At 38.7% G+C, this 18,843-nt stretch overlaps 1 protein-coding gene across 5 annotated transcripts in view; it reads left to right on the top strand.

Annotated features, from left to right (window-relative positions):
- The window catches only part of SORBS2 (sorbin and SH3 domain containing 2), a 178,944-nt gene that overhangs the window by 111,617 nt on the left and 48,484 nt on the right, over window positions 1–18,843 (top strand). For 3 of the 5 annotated variants that reach the window (XM_040965942.1, XM_040965940.1, XM_040965939.1), the window contains exons 1-5: window positions 7,151–7,174; window positions 10,745–10,811; window positions 11,593–11,637; window positions 13,798–13,978; window positions 15,515–15,629. In XM_040965942.1, coding sequence (XP_040821876.1) covers window positions 7,151–7,174; window positions 10,745–10,811; window positions 11,593–11,637; window positions 13,798–13,978; window positions 15,515–15,629 — 432 coding nt within the window. Of the gene's footprint in view, window positions 1–1,449; window positions 1,589–6,245; window positions 6,419–7,150; window positions 7,175–10,744; window positions 10,812–11,592; window positions 11,638–13,797; window positions 13,979–15,514; window positions 15,630–18,843 lie in introns of those variants that run through there. The other 2 variants (XM_040965938.1, XM_040965941.1) reach the window with 2 other exon arrangements.

Here is an 18,843-nt window from a genome sequence, read left to right as displayed (position 1 = left end):
TCCTATACCAAGGTATAAAATTTGGCATTGACACATCCCATTCAGAGACTGGCTACTTAAGGAGCTTCAATTTCTAGGGTTAAGCCCACATTACAACAATAGCATTATCATATTTATAAAAATCCACAAAACTTGATTTAAACCAGGGAACAAATATATCCTCAACTCTCTCATCAGAGGTATGAAAGGCTCTGGAATATCTACACAAGACTGTGCCTTATACTTACTTGAATGTGCACTTTTCTGCAAATAGAAGATTCTCAATGCATGGTGGAGGGGTTTTTTAATAGCTTGGAGAAATAGTTATTCACTAGGCATCATCATTTCAATACAATGCTAACTGATTATAAGCAAGAAAGTGATACAATTAGACTTGTTTAAAGTCACTTGGAAACACTTTCAAGTGAAATAGAAATATTCAGTTGCTTGTCCACATATATTTGGAGCTTGTATAATAAGTTCACTTGGCTTAAAATGAGTCAAAAATTCCTAAATTAGCTCTTTCTATGTGTATTTGTGTGTATATAGTTATAAGGTGAATGAAGCCGAGTGTTCTTAATGATATTTTCTTGTTTGCATGATTGTGTTGTCTCCATAATGCTAGTGCTGTGCTGCGCTGTGCTATGGACAGATAGATGTGTTTAACAGTCGTGAGCTCAACATCTGTGAACTAAGCTGATCAAACCGTAAAGTTGGTACCTATTGAGCACTTTCTAGAGGTCATTAGTAATAGGTTGTGTGTAAAAAACAGAAGTATAAATGCAGCATATTGGTCCTTGACCATCTCCAACAAGAGGGTGAGATACCACTGCAGATAAAAACACTCAAATAAGAAGCAGTCCAAAATTAGTAAGTGGCGAAGCCAAGTGAAATCCCCAACATGCTAAATGAGGACAAGGAAGGAAGAAGCCAGTGTTTTCACATCCCTGAGATGCTTTCTGTAGTATTTGACTGTTCTAAGGCTTAAGAGGTTCCTGAGTGATATTTCAATCCAAAGGGCCATGTTCCCTATCTTAGTCACCTCGCTCTGGAAACACTCATTCACTACTGGAGCATTCCCTTCAGTCCATCTGAGAGCCAGGGCTTTTTGTCATGTCAAAGAACATTCACCTCAGACCTTCTCTATTTAAATATGTCACAATTCTAAGAGACAATCCCTTGTGGATCTCAGTGGCAGAGAGTCATGTCCATTGGTCAGCTTCTTTCACTCTTCTCCACCACCTCCTGCACTTCGTGCTAAAATAAGAGAGTGGTCTTCATCAACAAAAGAAGAGCGAGGAGGCTCTGACAAATTTTGCCCTGTCCCTCACACAGGAGTTTACAAAAATAAATGAAAGCTTGGCAGTGGATCACTGCCATGGGATTGGAAATATTTTGTCATCTGCTGAAGGGATGTTATTGACAGGAGACTATGTGTTTTTATTGGAATACCTTTGCACTTTTTCTCAGAGCCAGATAACAGTGAATGGAAACGCTGGTGGTGCTGTGAGTCCAATGAGTTACTACCAAAGGCCATTTTCCCCTTCGGCATATTCTCTCCCAGGCTCACTCAACTCAAGCATTATCATGCAGCATGGCAGATCCATTGGTAAGTATTCTGATAACTGTGACTTTGGTTATGTCAAAAAGAAAAGGTGTGAGAAAAATATAAGGCATAAAAATGAGACGGGTGTGATCAACACTCCACTAGTTAAGATATTATTGTAGAGGAGGGATTGAGGCAGAGGGTCCTACTTGGGAAAAAATAGATTACCTAACTACAGCTGAGCCTGAGGTAAGTTTTTATGTGGATTTGGAGTAGGAGGGAATAAGAAGAAAAAGAAAATCGGTGCTGGAGAAGAGTTAATGCCAGTAGAGATCATACATGTAGTGCCTGTCCATTGAGGCAGCCTGCTCCTTTGTGGAAGAGCTTTTCGTTGTGGAATATTCTCTTGGTTTATATGCAGGGGTATTTCAAAGAAGATCATGGGAAAATGAAATTAAGAGATGAGTTCAGTTTATGTTGGCACACAAAAAAATTGAAATCCATGCACAGTGCTATCATAACACACATTTTCTAAGAAACAGTTGAAGACCTCTCATACATGAAATAGTTGTTTAACATTTAAACTGATGTAACAGACTGTATACCCTGGCAACATAGCAGGAAACTACTGGTACATAAAGTAGTAAATTGATATTCAAACTGAAGCTAAAAGAACATTAAGGATGTAGCGGTGGAAAGCCCAACAAGAAACTTACCGGTCCTCCTGAAGGATGATTTAGTAATTTTGTATTTTTAGGTATAAATAAATTATATAATTGCCTCACAGGGGGAAAATGAACACATGAACATTCACACAAAAATTGAACCGTATAGTTCCATGGGGCCCTCTGGGAAAGGCACTCAGCAGTGTGATGACAGCAACATGATGTAACAGGATAATTTAAAGAATAATATAGGAAATGTGTCTTAAGTTAAAAAAATGTTTTTAAAAACTAAAAAACACAAAAAAAATTAAAGCCACTAATCATTGTACATATTGAGATGAACAAGCTTCCCTGATGCTGTGTAACTAGAAAGCTTCTAGAACAGGAAAGCTGAACTCATGACTGTCATACGCTTCTCAGAGAAAAAGACAGGACTGACTCTGTGGCCACCACCAACCAGAGCAAAGTAAACTGGAGCACAAGACTTTAGCTGCTGTTTCCTCTCTGGCTGTGAGTAGCAACCCTCCCTCCACAATGCTGAGTCCTGTGTTGGTGGTATTCGTTCACGAAGGGACATTTTATGGCAACATCTGGCATGCATATTGTGAAACTCAGCTTCTGGCATTAGCAAAACCTCGATCCTTTAACAGCTTAATATGTAGCCATGGGACTCATCCAAGAAAAGTCTAAATATTCTTGTGCCTACTCCTAGGGATTGTCTGTGAACCTTATGTTTCATTTTTAGAGTCAAAGATAGAACATCCTTATGCCAAAATGTTGCTCTGTAAAAATTAGCCATGGTGTAGTGTTAGTAACTACACCCAGAATTTCTGAATATCAAAATGACTTACCACACTTATAAAGCAAAATTCCACAAAATATCCTGGCCATAACATTTGCCTGAATAATTAATATCAAAATCTGTTTCTGCCCCACTGCCTGTCAGAGTGATCTGATTTTTGTCCCTCTCAACACCCGTCTGGCCCCACCCAAGCAAACAAATGATAAAAGTGCTTGACTGTACACAGGATTTGGTTTTTACAACACTTCAGTGAGTAGACTTTGGGATATAAACTATGCCGTGTGGAAAAAATTCCTGCTAAATCACCACAAATTCTGTTTAGCCGATGTTGTGATAGGGTCCTAGGAGACTATAGAAGCCTACCCTGCCTTAATGATCTCTGTACTTAGTGAGGCCAAAAAATTTGCAAAGTTTGTAAGTTTGTGAACCATGTGATCGAATAAGTAAGTACAGAGCAAACTTGCATTGCCTAAGTTAGGAATTCGTACACTCTTGTGACTATAAAGGAGGACAAAATTCTCTTTGGCAAAGATATTGCACAAAATAGGTGTCTAAGAACTATTTACTGCTGAAATGCTGAAAATTACTAACTTCATGGTTGTCCACTCAAATCTTTTTTAGCGTTACATGGAATGTCAGTACGAGTCCAAATACTAAATAAGTTGAAGTGGTAACATAAATAATAATTTAAAAAAATAAAGCAATTTTACTTCTAGCCTAAACTATTCTTCATTTTTAAGAAAATGTATTCAAAACACTTTTCAGTTGCAGATTAAATTGAAACTAGCCAAAATAATTGTGGTGGCAATTACAAGAGACCTCAATGTGCTTATGCAGCTAAGTTATACTTATTATAAAACTTAATTGTCATGCTTTATGCAAAATCTTTAGGGAAAACATGCTTATTTATGATATATAAGGGGCACCACAATATTCAGGGGGAGTCTATATTATCTTTACATCCCGTTTTCCATGAACTTTTCAAAACCCGTTTCATTTGCCATACACAAGCATGCACACAGACACACACACACACACACACACACACACACACACACACACAGTACACAAAGATTTTTATATGAAAGATATGAAAGAACTTTCTGTGTGGTAGACTATAGAACCATGGGATAACAGTATGAACACAGTGTCATTCTTGGTCACCAAAATTTTGAAAGTAATTACAACAAAATAGGAATTTGTATTATTACTCGAACTAGATCAATGACAATTAAATTGATTTTATTATTTGAGAGGCAGAGAGACAGGGGGAGAGAGAGAAAGAGACACTGATTTACTCTTCGAATGTCCCCAGTGGCCAACACTGGGCCAAAGCTGGATGCCAGGAAGCTTAGCCGAGATTTCCCAGGTTGGTAGCAGAAATCTATTCCATGAGCCATCACCTGCTGCCTCAAGCATCCACATTAACAGGAAGCTGGAATTTGGAGCAGGACTCAAATCTCAGTGCTTTGATAAGGGACACAGGCTTCTTAACTTGCATCTTTACCCCTAGGTCAAGTGCCTGACCAATAATACTGATTTTCAAAAGAACGTTTAAATCAAGTGTAAATAGCGTATATATAATATAGTATATGCACACTCTGTTGCTTCTGAAATTATATTAGAAATTAGTAAGATGGTCCTGGCGCAGAAGCCTAGTGGCTAAAGTCCTCACCTTACAAGCACTGGGATCCCATGTGTGCACCAGTTCATGTTCCAGCTGCTCCACTTCCCATCCAGCTCCCTGCTTGTGTCCTCGGAAAGCAGTCAAGGACGGCTCAAAGCCTTGGGATCCTGCACCTGTGACCTGGAAGAAGCTCCTGGCTTCAGATCAGCTCAGCTCAGGACATTGCCGCCACTTGGGGAGTGATTCAGCAGATGGAAGATCATCCTCTCTGTCTCTCCTCCCTGTATATCTGACTTCCCAATAAAAATAAATAAATCTTAAAAAAAACAAAAAAGATATTAACAAAGATGACATAAAGATAAGAGCTTGATAAACCTCATCTAATTTATACCCTTAGGTCAGTTTTTATCTCACAGGCTCTTGGTATTTTGATATAAAACCTAAGGGTACTATGGCCAGCATAATTTTTTGAATAAAAATTAATACTAATGACAAAGTATTTAGTTTCCCACAAGCCTTCCCATCTAAATAAATGTTTGGACATAAAGAGTACTAAGTGACTCCGGTGTTGACTTTTTCTTCCTGAAATCATGGTCACCTGAAAACACATTCCAGTACTTTTCAACAATTTCCTTATCAGAAATTATCGCAAAAACAGTGCCAATATAAATGATGGCCTTAGGGTAGTCATTGAACTTGCTTCGGTTCCTGTTCCCTTGTGTCAGTTTGTTTTCTGTTATTAAACAAAAACACTTGAATCTGGGCAACTGGTAAGGAAAAGCGTTTCCTTGGGGCATGTCTGTACGATTGGAGTCTGAGCGGGAGGCGCCCGTGTCTGCCCCACTTCTGGTGAGAGCCTCCCGCCCTGCCATTCCCAGCCAGGACAAACGGGCAGATGCGGCAGGGAAACAAGACAAAGTGCTTGGCTCACTTCCTGACAACTCAGTCCAGCGAGAATCAAGTTCCGGTCCAGAGGGAAGCCGTCTCCAGGACCCCTAACTCTGAGCGCCGTGGAGCTAAGGACTAAGCCCCAGCTGAGCTTTGGGCAGCAGGATCCGTATCCCGACCATTGCTCCTGTCATCTGCGGAGTTGATTGTTGGCTATTCTGCTGTCCCCACGTACTCCTGGAAGAAAAGATGAGTCAGTGCATGTAACGTGCTTGTTAAACGCAACGAGTACTGTACACTCAACAAATGTTCTTTCCCTCACCCCTTTTCAGAAATGCTGAGGCGCTTATTGTTGCAAGTGTGTTCAGTATACAGCTACACTTTGTACACTAAACAATGAGGGAACCAAGTGTAAGGTAAACGAAGTAAGAGACAATTATGTGAATATGGATTCTTTTTCATTTTTTATTTATACTTACTTGTTAGAGAGATCTCCCATCCTCAGGCTTCCTCTCCAAATGCCCCAAACAGAGCAGGCAGAACGCAATCTGGCCTCCCACGTGGGTGACAGGATCCCATCTCTCTGCCTCCCACAGTCTGCATTAGCCAGAAGCTGGAATCAGCAGGAATCAGAAATAGATACTCTGTGTTATATAGTTGGTGTAAATACAGGAGAAGCATCATGCGTTCGTGATTCCTTGCAACTGCATATCACATTTCACCAACTTTTCTCCACAGACTCCACAGAGCCGTACCCGCAGCCCGCACAGTCTCTGGACGGCCCGGGCGGCAGCTCCATTCCTCTGTACAGATCGTCGGAGGAAGAGAAGAGGGTGACGGTCATCAAAGCCCCGCATTACCCAGGGATCGGGCCCGTGGATGAGTCCGGAATCCCCACAGCAATCAGAACGGTAGGAAACGCCTGCGTGTGCGTCTCTGGCTCTGCGCACAGACTCGACAAAGGACGGATTGTCCATGGCTTTGTACATTCCTAGAGTCTTATATAATGAGGATTGCCCTCTGTGGCGACTGAGCCCTCATGAATATCGTGCTGTGTTGAGGCAGAGAAAGCCATAGACACTTTGTGTTTTCCGTTTGAAAGAAAAGTCAGGATCCTTATAAGGGTGTCAAAGGATGTTCCTCAGTTGGGTGGCACTGTTTTTACCTCTTACCAAGAAGGGATAGGGTCATTGGAGAGAGAAGGAACCAGAAAAATGTGAATTCTTTGGCTTCATGGAATTCCCTTGAGCTCTGCCAATAAAACTGCGATTTGCTTCTGGAAATGGATGTGCTAACACTGGCAGATTGAGCTGTGAATTGAGTGTTGGGAGGCGAGATGATTTGGAGTGAAGAGAGTGAATGTCATGGAAAGGAAAAATTGTCTGAAGAAAAATACACATTTTAATGGCCTGTCCTCAGCTGTGCCTGCTGAGAAGCTCTCTTGGGATGATAAGTGAAAGTGGTTGCTTTTTTTTTTTTTTTAAACTCTGCCAAAGCATAGCTCTGTGTGCCGGGGCAGCCCCTTCTGGCCAAGCTCAGCAGTGACAGAGGCAGTCTGAGCTGAGCAGACTGCGGCTTGCTGACCCAGTGTAGTAGCAGCGGAGGTGTGTGCTAGTCGGACACGGAAAGCTGAGCAAACCAGGATGAGAGCCGCGGCACCTTTGCAGGTGAAACTTGGGGGTGGTGCATGAGGGGAGCTCCAGCCGCATAACCTTGGCCCGGAACACCCACAAAAAAAAAAAAAAAAAAAAAAAAAAAAAAAAAAAAAAAAAAACCTGTGGTGCAGCCAGGGGCAAAGATACCAGGGCAAAAAGCAAGGGTGAGACTAGCATTGAAGTATGAGGGTTTTTTCTCTCCCTGATTTACGATTATTATATGGGATTATAAGGGATTATGTGTTTTGTTTTTTAAGAGAATAAGTAAACATTGATTAGTCTAAGCTTCTGTAATAAAATTGAAAACCAAAGAGATCAATGAAGCAATTGCTGTTGGGGGGAGGGGTGTTGAAGGTAACTAATTATACAAAGTCCCACAAACCTGTGTGGGAATACATGACTGTATTTCCAGGTCTGTGACTAAGGTTCTTAATCTTGTGATCATTACATGTTTCTGGTGATGGTGCTGTTGGTGTTTGTTTCTCTTTTAGGATTTCTAACTATAACCTGGCTTAGTTTGAATCCTTTTCTTAATTATGTGGAGATAGACTCTCATACAGGTATGAGGTCAATAGCTCTGCCTATGGACCCCTGGGTATGATATATTGACCAATGAAAACACCCCAGACTCTATGTAGTACAGATTCTGTCTAAAAGGTTTTTATTAGAAACCTGGTGGAGTGTTTTTAAATCAATAACTGACACGTTAAAGGAAGTATGCAAACCTTTTTCATTGATTTTTATCCACGGCGCATAATTGTCATTAAATAATAACTGTTTGCTTCCTTGGTGTTTAATAAAAACATCTGAAAATCTGAAACTGGCTGGAGCCAGTTAAGGAAAGCTAGAATAGATATCTAACATTGTTAATCCATCTACTGCCAAAGAAAAAGCTTGCTCAGATATGTATCAGCAAACACATACACTAAACATTTTGTGCTAATTTTGCTTCCATAAAATAGAAAATATAAGCAATCTGGCAGTTCCTTATAAGGAACCGTAATCTGTGCAGTTCTGACCTAGGCCTTTCAAGCTTTACAAAGAAGGTACAGGTCTGTGCAGGCTCCGCTAGCTCCCATGGACTTTTCTGCAGCCCTGCATAGCACATCCCCAAGTATAGCCGTGTTTATACATGTGGAATGAGGCCACTCAGAGCCACGACCGGCCAAGAATGTTTTCCTTTCTCAGCCGGCAGACTCCAAAAGCTTCCCTTTAGCTTTCTGTTTAGTGGATAAGCAAAGGGCAGTACTGCTTAGGTGTACTGGAGACATAGTATACTTGCAGACAACCAACGCATGTTAAGAAACAGGATTTTGTTTAAAAAAAAAGCCTGGAAAGTCATGAATCAATAAACATGACTTTCTGAATGACTGGCATGAAAGGAAGTGGTTCTTGTGTGACCTGGGTTATCTGCATTAGCCTTTTAGGGCCATTCTTCAAAACAACAACAAAACTCACTGTGTCCACAAGATCATGTGATTAAGGCCAGCTGCTTAAGTGAAATACAAATTCTTTTCTCTTTCACATATAGCTAATTACATGGAAGGCAATGGTGTTGCGAAGTGCTGGTAGCTATTGTCTGTGTGAGATGACCAGAAGGACACAGGTGGAAATAAAGTCCCTCAACTTTGAGTCAATTGCTGTTTTCTCAATCTCAATGTTATGCATAGCAGTCTCCCTGATGGCATTTATAAAAAGAACTTCTAGTGCCTACTTCTTTTAGAAAAGGACATGGAGTTTCAGCATTCCCATTTTACCAGTCTCAGGTTCCCTTTTGCCAATAGACGGGGCATTCCCTGGCATCTCTGTGCTCCCCATATAAAGCTAGCAAATGGCATAACTCTGAGATCTTGCCTGATATAGGCCCTAAGCAACTGAAGAAAAAAACCTGTCTGTCAAGATGCATTGCCATATACAGGGATAGAGTTTACTCACTGGACTTCCTGGTAGGCATTGGTTGTGTCCAGGTTTGGCTGGAAAATACTTTTGCACTCTCATGTATCATGATCTTTTGCTTTCGAACTGTAAAAGAAATGAAGCCTCATCCAAGAGAAATTGATATTTTGTCAAATTGTATGTGCCTTAAAGATACATGCTCAGCTACCTTGACTTAGCAAATAGTCTTACTTCATCACTGCACTCCTTCCTGCTCGTTCCCATCATTGATTGTATACCCGACTAATAATTTCCTCGATTTTTCCATTGAAAAGAAAGCTTAGATTGCAGAGGTAATTCACAACAAAGTCGCCTTTAATGTGAATCTATAATGAAAATGTTAACACTCAGAGATGAAAATAAATGTACATTCAGAAGTTTTCAAATGAACAATATAATGACCACATTTCTGAAAACAAAATTATGGTATCGAAGCTTAACCAAATCTCAGGGCAACAAGTGCCAGAATGTTTTGTAGAAATCCTGTTTTAGATTACGAAATTTGTGTTAGAAATTCAGCTGTATGTAGTTGTTATACACAGAATGGTCAAGTTTCTTGACCAGATAGCGCTGAAATAATTGGAATACTGATCTTGCCTTGCAAAATCTTTAATTATGTTAATGAAGGATGTATTTTTACTGGTGTATTGTTATGCTTCATCCAATAAATTAGATTCATTATTTTATTCCCAAATATTTGAAATTTTCTGTTAATATTTATGATAGCATTTCTACTATTTTGGGCACTCTTTCTAAGCTTTTCTGTACACATTGTCTCATTCCGTTTCCATAACCATCTTATGATGCTGCTGGCGATATTTCAATTTAAAGAACAGAAAACCGAGGCTCGAAAAGGTTGCACAAACTTGTCCAAATTTATAGTGCTGGGAAGTATGAAATAAAAACTAAAGGAGTTAACCTTTGACTCATGATTCAAGATTAAACATTCATTTCATCTTTCCACTGCAGCTGACTATTTCTATTATGTCCAAAGCAGGAGAACTCAGCACTTCTCTCAAAGAACTTATAATTTAGCAAGTCAAATGTTCCATATGTGCTCTACAGCCATGTATCTAAAATTTTCAAACCAATACCACAAGTTTATTTTTTCTCTGGGATTCTGGACTGTCCACTGCATTCAGCATTTGACCAATTTAACTAATGAATATCAAATTTCAGTCTCTGAACCTTGGTAGATCAGAGTACAGCTTGAATAAAAAATATCCCCTAGTTATTCTAAAAATAATGTTGACAGACATGCAGTAAAAAAAGATTTTAAGGATAATGATAATTTTCACCAAAAGGAATTAAATAAATTATGACAACCACTTTTACTCAGTGCATTTTATACAATGTATCTATGCAAATACCAATCATCTAATTCTGGGCACAGCTATGGTTTGTAAAAATAAAACCATAATATCAAATGTCCAAACCTGAACTCAAATGTGGAGTAAGAAATTCACAACCCACACAGAGAAATTAACAAACTGCAAAGATTGTCATCAGAGTTGAGAGTCAGAAGATTTCATCACAAAATGAAAATCTGTTATTTAAACGATAAAATATACAGACCAACACCTTGAGGAGCAATGCATTGGTTTACCACCAGTTTTGTAACTAACTATGAAGCATTCTTTTTTGTAGACTGTAGACCGGCCAAAGGACTGGTACAAGACCATGTTTAAGCAGATCCACATGGTGCATAAGCCAGGTACGTATGTACTTCTGTGTTTTGATTAGGGCTTTGTAGATTGGAAAATAGTTACTCCTCGTTTGTGGTGTTTTGTTCACAAAATGAAGAAAACCCCAGTATATACATGTGCCCTATTCTTTACAACATTCCTCCTTATTCTCCTTTTGTGGCTCCTCACAAATTTCTGTGTCTCTGTCTCACTCCTGGCTGCCCTTGGAGGAGCCACTGGGAGAACTGCCAGGTGTTTTGATCTTATCCTTCCATCCATCCTTACCCATGCTCTAATCCAGCGTGTCCTCTGCTTAAACACTGAGCAGTCTGCCCCTGTCTGCTCCCAAGAGTGTTGGTAGGTCTGAGAGCTTTCTGGGAGCAGTTGGCAAGAGGTGTGTAAAGCACTTAGGTGTGTAAAGAAAGCTCATGATTCCAAAGAGAGAACTGCATGGGAAAATGAACAGTGACCAAATTTGCGTGCTGCAGAGGGAGCAAGACCCAAATCCAAAAGTCTTCAACAGTCACAGTAAAAGCAGAATATGAAAAAACTGCATGAATATCAAAACATTGCAGCAAAATAAGCTTGTCTTTCAATTTATTCTTTTCATGAACTTTTAAGTAACTTCATGCAAAAAAAAAAAGAAAAAAATGTTGTTCTGGAGATACTTAACCCAAAGCAATATTTAAAAATAAAGATTGATATCATTAACTGGGAAAATGATATTGCTTTTCTAACAGGTTTCTGCTGTCTTATTATGATGTGGTGGCCAAATCTATATTACTGTAATATTTATGTTTCGTTTTCTAGATGATGACACAGACATGTATAATACTCCTTATACCTATAATGCAGGTAGGATGGGTTTCCTTGGAATATTTTATTCCCAGGCATGTTTGGAAGAACACTATTCCTCTTTTTTTTTTCTAATCACTCTATTTGAGCGCACATTTTTCAGTTTATATAATTAGCAGAATGCTTTTTCTTCTCTCAAAGCATGCATAACAAAAGGACTGATCTTTTCTCATGGAAATGTGGACTAATACTGTTTTGTCTAATTCATTCCCACTGTTAGCTTATTCCCAGCTTCAGGAATGTTTAACTAAAGTGTGAAGGACAGCATGAAAGAACATACTGTAACCCCCAGTACAAAATAAGATAAAGATCTTCTTTTATCAGCACAGAAAGTGATTACAATTGCTTGCATTAGATCTTTCAGATATCTCACAAAAAAACAAGTCAAGCAAAGTGTTTTGTGACCTTGCCCGTGGTTTCACTCCAAAAAAGCAACCATTCATTGAAAGATTTTAAAAATCTAATTTGTCTGGGCCACTTTTCGGACTCAGAGTTGCCAATGGTCACCAAGAAGTGACTTCAGCCCCAGGCATTTCCACTTGTACTGGAGTGCATTGATGCCTTGTGAAGTGGCTTGCAAGCTGGAGTGAGAGGTCCCTAAAGCAGTTACCCTTTACCACATTCTCCTCTATGTTGCTTCAGGGAATTTCACCATGACCTCTTCTTACTGCCCAGCCTCCAACTCAGAATTTGTACGCAATTGCTTTTTCTCTTTTAAATTCTCCTTTATTTGAAGCAAACTCATAGGCTCAGATCATCATGCCTCACCCATTCAGTATCTGTGCCTTCACTTGGAAGTCTCCTTGGCAGCGTGGCTGTGTAATTGAGAGACACCTAAAAATTAGCACAGGACTTTTCGGAGATGAAGATGAGCACAGATACAATTTATTCAAAAGGTTAAAATACTGGGAAAATGGGGAGAGAGAGACAGGCAGGAAAGTGTCTGCCATCTACTTGCAAATCAGGACTGGGCCAAGAGCTGGAACAGAATCTGAATCTCCCACATGAATGTTAGGGACCCACATGCTTGAGCCTGGTGCCTGCCAGGATGAATATCAGCAGGAAGCTGGAACTGGAAGTGAAGTAAGCACTCAAACCCAAGCACTCCACAACAAGTGATGAAGATGTCCCAAGTGGAGTCATCGCTGCTATGCCCAAACACCCCAATTGTGAAAATTTGTAATTGTTATAATATCAAAATTCCTGTCACATGAGTAACTAGTAAATAGAATCAGCCACAAAATATCATGTAAAGTCCTATGTATTTTATCATTTAGATAGAGAATTCATAAGTAGTTTCTTTCCTTTCTACTAATTTAACAACTCATTGCTTTATGTCTTGAGTTTTTCTACCCCTTTTTGTCTATGCTCTCCTTACTACCCTCCTCCTCTATCCTTTACCCAAACTGATCCTTCATGGTCAACGCTAATCTCCCAGGTACCACAATATCTGCTCTGGCCAATCCACCACTGCCATCATCTACAATCGTGTGCATTCATAATGCATATTTTCACGTGATCTGTATGAAATGTTGCTAATGACATCTTATCATAATTCTGCTTATGTCTCATTCTCTCAGATGAATTATAAGCTTGTTGAGGATTTTTGGCCCCTCGTGCCTTGCAATATATATATATATATATATATATATATATATATATACACATATATAGTACTAAGTATAGTATATAGTACTAATATAACATATAGTACTATATATATAAACCTTAGTACTATATATATATACTACTAAGTACTACTATAGTACTAAAAGATATTTGGACATAATTTTAAACATCTTTGCTTTTTCTGAAGTGTTGACCATATTATTAATTTCATCAACATGGAAATTTGTTGAGTACTTATAAGTACATATTTAGTGCCAGTCTGTATACCAATCTGTATTATTACTAACTCCAGAATAAACTGATGATTTACTGTAATCACTGCTTGTTACCAGAATCAATTCACTAATAACAGTAATGATCATTTATTAATAATATTAATAAATTAATAAAGAACATACCATCTAATGTTTATATTATAAACATATATGTAGACAATAGTTTTGGCAAAATCACAGGCTATTTTGAGAGATACAAATGATTGAACTCATTTTTCCACCTATTTTTTGTTTGTTTCTGTTTTGGTCATGCTAGGTGTGTATAACCAAGCCTACAGTACACAGTCACACCCTGCTGTGAAGACACAAACCTACAGACCTCTGTCCAAAAGCCACTCCGACAATGGCACAGAAGTCTTCAAGGACTCATCCTCTCCAGTGCCTCCCCCACCTCCAGTCCCACCGCTGCGGCCCAGAGATAGACCTTCCACGGAAAAGTAAGGCATTTGCCCCAAACTCAGGCCTGTGGGTAGCCAAGGACAAAAAATAAGGGTACCTGGCCATCAGTGGATTGACAGAATCCATTGACAGACTAGACACAGGGTAAATAGAGATATACAGTCTTACTGGGTCATGGAAGATGTTTCCTATGAAAAAAATTATGAAACCAAATCTCACTTGACCTTAGCCAAACGGCCAAGAAATGATAGAACTGAATTTCAAAGAATGTGTTACAACAGAAAGGGCTTAGCTTTCTTATTCTATTTTTCTTCATTGAAATAGACAATTTCTTCCCTTCATGTGACAGGTTAGAGACTATGCAGTCATCTAAGCTTCATCAGATTTACAATGTTAGGTCTATTAATAAAATAACTTTCTGAAAGCAAAGAATATTATTCATAAAGAATAAATAAAGCATTAGTTAATGTGCCCTTCTGTGACTCATTTTTACCGCTTTTCTGAGCTGATGCAAATTTAAATTTTTCCCTTGAAATATTTGTATGGAAATTATTTCCACTAAATAAAAATTTATGAGTATATTTGAATTATTAGTTAGGATTATTACTAACACTACTACTAAAAAATAACCTTTATTGAAACTTCCCTGATAGTTAAGCTCTTTATTATATCATCTGATTCTGAGAACTAACCAAGGAGATGTGCCATGTTTCAAAAGAGAAGGAAATTGTGGTTTAGAAAATTGGAGTAACTTCATCAATTGATATGACTAATATTCAGATTTAACCTGGTTATATAGGTCAGAAACTTGTTCCTCACAGATAATGAACAACCTCTCCCCGCCCCAAAACAGCGCCTTCCTCCTCCGCTCCAGCTGACTGGAGGTGTCTGACTTGGTTAAGTTCTTCTACAGAGCTTTACAATCCAAGTGCTTCTTTGGCAGCATCTTACATGATACGAGGTAGAGCTGACTCCAGTGAGAAAGATGTTAGACTCTGGTTTTCTCAAGCTAACACCAAAAGAGGCTCTCCCCAGCCACACAGCTGGCTCCTACAAAATGCAAGATGAAGTGATATTGTGGCACTTCTTGCAGACAAGCTTTTTTATTTATTTATTTTATAAGAAAAAAGATGAAACATGCTGTGTGCATGACTCTTTGTCACTTTGGATCTAGGATACCAGGTCACAAGAATGGGGGCTGAGCTCACAGAACTTCCCAGGAGCAACCTGCCAGTCACTTTAAACACAAACATACATCCTGCCCTGAGTGACCCACAGGTTTGATGAACAGGTCATTGCATGTCTATAATCCCCTTGTGTGAACTGTTGAGACAGCAGGAAGATAGTCTTTAGAAATGCCAAAACGATACATGAAATAATCCTAATGTGTTTCTTTGAGTCATTTTGGTAGAATAAACTATAACTGTGATGGTCGTCATACACTGACATCTTATTCCAAAAGGTTTTTCAAAACTGTACTGACATTAACTTTGCAAACAGATAGTGTGTGGTTTTACACAGCAGCTTAAAGTACATAGAATTATGTTAACATGTGATCTGTTGTGCATTTCTAGGCATGATTGGGATCCTCCAGACAGAAAAGTGGACACAAGGAAATTCCGATCTGAACCAAGGAGTATTTTTGAATATGAACCCGGGAAGTCATCGATTCTGCAACATGAAAGACCAGTAAGCACTTTGTTATTAAACAGAATGACAGCACAGCAGGTTTCCAGGACTCCCAAACAAACCTGAATTTCATAGCATTTGCCCATGTCTTGTCACAAGAAAGGCTATTTATGTACTTGGCATTATTTAGACTGCCTATAAATTTTGTATGGTTAGGTGTGCATCTTGTTTCAAAACTGAAGGTTGCACTGTTATATATTGTTCCCACCAACCAGATATATACACATATGATTCATCACACATAGCTATAGCTGTGCCTAATCATGGACCTGAGTTCAATTTTTTTTTTTTTAATCACAAATGTAGCTTAGTTGATATTCTGGATTGCCCATTCAGAGTGCCATTCATCAATCTCCCAATTCACATAGATTCAATTCCATCCTTTGACTTTCATATTGGTTTCTTAATATTTCTTTCACATAGGGAGAATTTTTTTTCTGAATGCCCTTAAAATTAACTGTCATTGAATCTTCTCAAGTTACCAAACCTCAAGCCTCCTGATTGCCTGTCATTCTAACGGATTAAGATAATATTTCACTGTGCAGTATATTTGCTTTAAGCATATGCAAACTAAAAGATACATAAAATTGGGCGGAAAAAAAACCTGAGTGCCTTCTCAAAGTTAAGCAGCAGGTTCTTCCTTGGTCCTATCTTTCCCCTCAAGGAACATTGTCCTTAGGATCTCAAACTCTACACTCCTCTGGATCTCCACATCTGCATCTAGAAAAACATTTTCTATCCATGCACCTTACTTTCCTGCTTGCCTTACATGAATTTTAGATGTCAGTGAATAGTCTCCAAGAAATTATGCTATGAGAGGTCTTTAAAAATCGTGTAAGTGCATATTATAAGTAAGGTATGCATAGATGTTCAACATTTTTGTGCCAAAATAAACTTAACTTTTAATTCAACCATTCATAGCCTTTTTGAAATCCTCTCATAGTTTACATAAAGCCTGAAATTTGACTGGAAACCATTATTCCACCACACCCAACACATTCATGGCCTTGATTTGGTTTTTGAAACCCTGTATTTATGGTTGTGTTTGAGAAACATGCTCAAAAACCATATAATCACATAATCCGGATATGTTTCTCTGAGCCTTCTTTGCTTTTCTTCAAATAACTCATGTATTTACAGTAAAAGGATTTCAACTGAGAAACTTAGAGGAAAAAGAGAAATACCTATCACTGGTTTGCAGCCTCCATTGCTGGTTTACATATAACCCATTACTGGGCTGTCTGGTCAAATAGTATATTTTGACATTTCCAAGATGAGAATTGAGAGAGCTACAATATTGCCACTGCACAAACCTGAAAATAGCAACTAAGAAATCTCAGATTTAAATGTAAATAGGAAGCCTTTACTGATCACTCTAGATAATTTATGAGATTTTTAAGATAATGAGCATTGTAATTATATTGAAATGCTTTTGTACCTGTGATGGCAAGAGACAGAATTGATCACAGCTTCCCCATCAGTATATGTACATTATTTCCTCATTTAGCAAAATGGAGTAGGTGCCAGACTCTCTGTTAGGTGTTAGGGACACGATGATGAATAGGACAGTCCATGAACTTCAAGTCTATCAGTTAATGTACGGACAGGAGTCATGGATGTCACCAGAAATGTGTATATGGATAGATTCCCATGGCCACAGGGAAGCTTCCTAGCAAGTAGGAAAGGAATGAAAATAAACATTTTATGAAGGAATAGAAAGAACCCAAACTTGCATCTCTCCTAAACAATTTTGCTGAGAACCAGCCTTCTGCAAAATGATTTGATGCAGTTATATAGCTAATTTTAAGGTTTCTTTATTATAGGATCGGTCTGTTACCTTTCATTTTAATCAATCCTGACTTCAACCCAGCATCCTGTACCATTAGGAATAAAGCAGCAGTGGGTGGGCAGTGGTAGGCAGAAACCTCCTCCTCTTCTGCCTGTTTTGAGCAATTAGACAAAAGCATGGTCACGTTTCCTAAATGAGTTCTGAGTGTTCATATTCAGGCTGAACTCAAAGGAACTTCCGTGTTGTGCGTGGCAACAGTGGGCTTGTCAGTATGCTGATTTGTCTGTTGGCTGGCCAACATGAACTCTTCCAAGGCTTTTGTGTACTTTAGCAGTGACTCTGGGCTGCTTCATAATACCTTTCATTGTTGTAGGATAAAAGGTATTCAACAGGTCAACCACAGCAAAGAGAAAATTCCAGTTTTGCCACCTGTAATTTATTTAACAACAATTGAAGCATATGCTCTTCATACACACCAGAGTTACAGATAGTGACCAGAAATAATTGTTTAGGATGTTTTCTCCACAAATGCACATTGGCATGAGTTCTAGATAGTTGCCCATTGTGACCATAAGTTGAATTTTTAATCAACAAAAGCATAATTAGTGGGATACACCCAGTCTGTGATTGTCTGTGTTTCATAGAATTATATTTCTGTAAATTAGCACCTAGTAGATACACTTGCTATACATTTTTCTCAAGGTAGCAGTCATACTGACTTTATAATAGCTAATAAATATAGTCGCAGGTAAATTTGCTGCCCTCTTCTGTTCATTTCTAAGCAAATTTATTTCATGAGAAGTTTCTCCCTTTAGCAAAATAAATGCTGCACTTGAAAGCAGACTTTACACAAATTAAGAATTGATGAATATCATTAAATGCATACTATCAGAAACTAAAATGTTCGAAAAAGCCACATGTGAGTTTTCTGTGGGAAAAATAGTACTCGCTAGAAACACAAGAAAAATTACTGAGACATTCTCTCTAATGTCTAATTTTAAATTAGACCAAGAAACAGCAAATTAACTGATAGAATATTTTCTTTTTAAAAAAAGATTTATTTATTTTTTATTGGAAAGACAGATCAGATTTATGGAGAGAGAGACAGAGAGAAAGATCTTCCATCTGCTAGTTCACTCTGCAACAGTCAGAGCTGAGCGGATCTGAATCAAGGAGTCAGGAGATTCTTCTGGGTCTCCCATGCTGGTAGAGGGTCCCAAGGCTTGGGGCCGTCCTCAACAGCTTGCCCAGGCCACAAGCAAGGAGCTAGAAGGGAAGTGGAGTAGTTGGGACACAAAGTGGCACCCATATAAGATCTTGGAGCTTACCACATGAAGATTTAGCCATTAAGCCATCATGCCAGACCCTAGGATATTTTCTTTTTTTTTTATTTCATTGCTATTACTGAAATGTAAACCAACTATC

This window comes from Ochotona curzoniae, unplaced genomic scaffold (assembly GCF_017591425.1).
Source record: "Ochotona curzoniae isolate NIBS_2020 unplaced genomic scaffold, NIBS_Ocur_1.0 scaffold_4505, whole genome shotgun sequence".
In the NCBI taxonomy this organism is placed as follows: Eukaryota; Metazoa; Chordata; class Mammalia; order Lagomorpha; family Ochotonidae; genus Ochotona; species Ochotona curzoniae.
This window is presented reverse-complemented; position numbering and strand designations above follow the sequence as displayed.